The sequence below is a fragment of the Arachis ipaensis genome, chromosome B09 (genome assembly GCF_000816755.2).
Source record: "Arachis ipaensis cultivar K30076 chromosome B09, Araip1.1, whole genome shotgun sequence".
Taxonomy (NCBI): domain Eukaryota; kingdom Viridiplantae; phylum Streptophyta; class Magnoliopsida; order Fabales; family Fabaceae; genus Arachis; species Arachis ipaensis.
In genome coordinates, this window is record NC_029793.2 from 7838802 (window position 1) to 7841376 (window position 2575).

General features: G+C 28.4%; 1 protein-coding gene across 1 annotated transcript in view; it reads right to left on the bottom strand.

Moving 5' to 3' along the window:
• The window catches only part of LOC107614896 (TMV resistance protein N-like), a 10569-nt gene extending 9506 nt beyond the window's left edge, over positions 1–1063 (bottom strand). Inside the window, exon 1 of the mRNA XM_016317023.2 lies at positions 450–1063. Within this exon, the coding sequence (XP_016172509.2) occupies positions 450–952 (503 nt within the window). The 5' untranslated portion in view covers positions 953–1063. The remainder of the gene's footprint in view (positions 1–449) is intronic.

The following is a 2575-nucleotide window of genomic DNA, read 5'->3' on the forward strand; positions in this document are numbered from 1 at the left end:
TAAAACATTAGTTGCTTAATTTATTGAAAAAGTTTAGGAGGCCAGTATTTTTATTAAAATTTGGCCAACACTTAACCAATAAAAGAAAAAAGAAGAATCTCATACCATTAAAAATACCAATAATAACTAATTGATGGTTACAAATCACAAAACTTGCTGTCTCTAATACTCTTTTCTAACTTAGACATAAATTATTAACAAAAGCACCCTAATTAGTAATTAGTTACAAAAATTATAAGTAAATAATTTTTAATCAGCTAATTTTAAATAATTATAATTAATAATTATTAATTTTATATTTTTAACAAATAAAATTTAAATAATTATTAATTAATGATAATTAATTAATATAAAATACAATTCAAAAATAATTGTTGACTTGTTATTAGCTATATTCCTGTTAATTATTTAGGGGGATTGTTAGTTAAATTACAGTGAATTTATTTTACCTGCTATGGTGAGGTTGATATTCGAAGCCGGAGATATTGGCTGCATGGAAGAGTGCCTTCCTCCACTGGCGCACAAGGCGATAATTCAAATTTCTGTCATAATCCGCGAACACATTGTAGTAGCTTCCAGTCTGCTTCCGAACATGCGTGGGTTCGATCCTGTAAAACACAGGAATAATACGGTGGTGTCCCTTTTCCATCATGTTTGTGAGTTCTATGATCTCAGCAAGCTCGCGCAAGCACCACTTTGAAGACGCATAGTGTTCTGAGAAGATGACCAGATACACGGACGAGTCTCTTATGGCTTGCACGAGTTCTTCCCAGATCTCACCACCTTTCTCAATTCTGTAATCTATGAATGTTTCGATTTGGTTTCTGCACAGAGCAGAGTGAAGGTGGCTGGTGAAGCCGTTACGAGTGTCTTTACCGTTGAAGCTGATAAAAACATCGTACTTCGTGAGAGGTGGAGGTGTAGGAGGAGAATAAACATCAGAAAAGGCCATTTTTCTTTTTGTTTTTGTTTGTGTCTGGTTCGGTGTGGTTTGGTTGTTGTAGTAGCAGAAACCCTCTTGGTTTCATGTTTATATAATACATGATATGGTCTGGCGCCTTAATGATCATGAAGTGATGGCCATGCATAAACTTATTGTTATAATTTAACCCTTTTATAGAAAAAAGACTAATTTATTCTGAACAATTTTAAAGTAATAAAAGTTTGTTAAATATCAAATTATTTAATCTGATTTTTTAAAACTAAATTTGAGTATTTATTTTAAAATTTTTTATTATACAATAATTAATTTTTTGACGGTATAATTATATCTATTATCTATTATTCTATTATATATCTCTAATTTCACAACTAAAATATATCACATGTCACTTTCTCATTACAATTGAAATCAAATTTTTTCCTCCAAAATTAAGGAATTCTCCTCTCCTCCTTACTAATTTTATATCCAAAATGTGCCACATGACACTCTCTCATTGTAATTGAAATTAAATCTTTCTCTCCAAAATTAAAGAATTCTTCCCCCCTTCTTACTAATTTTACGACCAAAATGTGTCACATGCCACTCCCTCATTGCAATTGAAATCAAATCTTTTCCTCAAAAATTAAAGAGTTATTCCCTCCTCCCTCTTCCTTTCTCTATTTCTCTCATTCCTTCAACTACTCTATCTATTTTATATATCATTATCAATATCAATGACTAATTACTAAATTTTAATTTTTAATTTCATATATAATTAATAGAAAAATAGTGATAAATTTAGTATGTTTTGCTCATTGGGCATTTTATTCTCTAAATAGTGATAAATTTCTCTTTATTTTGTAAGTGCAGATAATAATTTATTATAGAGCATTGAATAAAGGACGAGAAGCGCGTCCCATATTAAGAACTGAGAATACGACAAATTAACTAATAAACATTGACTGAATTAAGAAATGAGGTCGCCAAATTTGACTAAGTTTTAGCTAATGGTCCTTATTCAACCCAGTAAATAAATAAATAAATAAATAAATTATGCCAATGCTTTCGGGAACTGCCACTAAGAAAAATAACATGTACAATAGTGCAATACGTCAATAATTATTAGAGTCTTATTGCTATGGGTTTTTCTTTTCATTATTTTAGTTTATTTTTTTGTTAGCATTAGCTAGTTACTAGTAATATTGCTTACTGTGATATTTTACTGTGATATTGCTTACTGTAATATTTGTCAACTAGTTTATTAAGTTAGTTTTGAGTTAGTTATTAGATGAAGTTAATAACAGTTAGTAGTTATTGATAGTATTGCTTACAGTGCAAGTAACCTCATGTATATAAACCAGTTTATGCAGAACAATAATAATCATCTTCTACTTATTCTGCCAATTTCTCTCTATTCATTCAGTACTCCTCAATCCTCTTATTCAACAAGATGTCATTCTAATTTTTTTTCAAGAAAAAATTATTATTGAATTGTGATCAATTATAGTACTAATCTATAAAAATGTTGATACTTATTCCAATATTTTTCTCTTTATTAATTAAAAAATTTCTAATAATAATATATGTAAATTACTCTTAATTATATTTCAATTTTTAAAATGTAAAAATAAAATTATTTTGCTTTTTATGTTA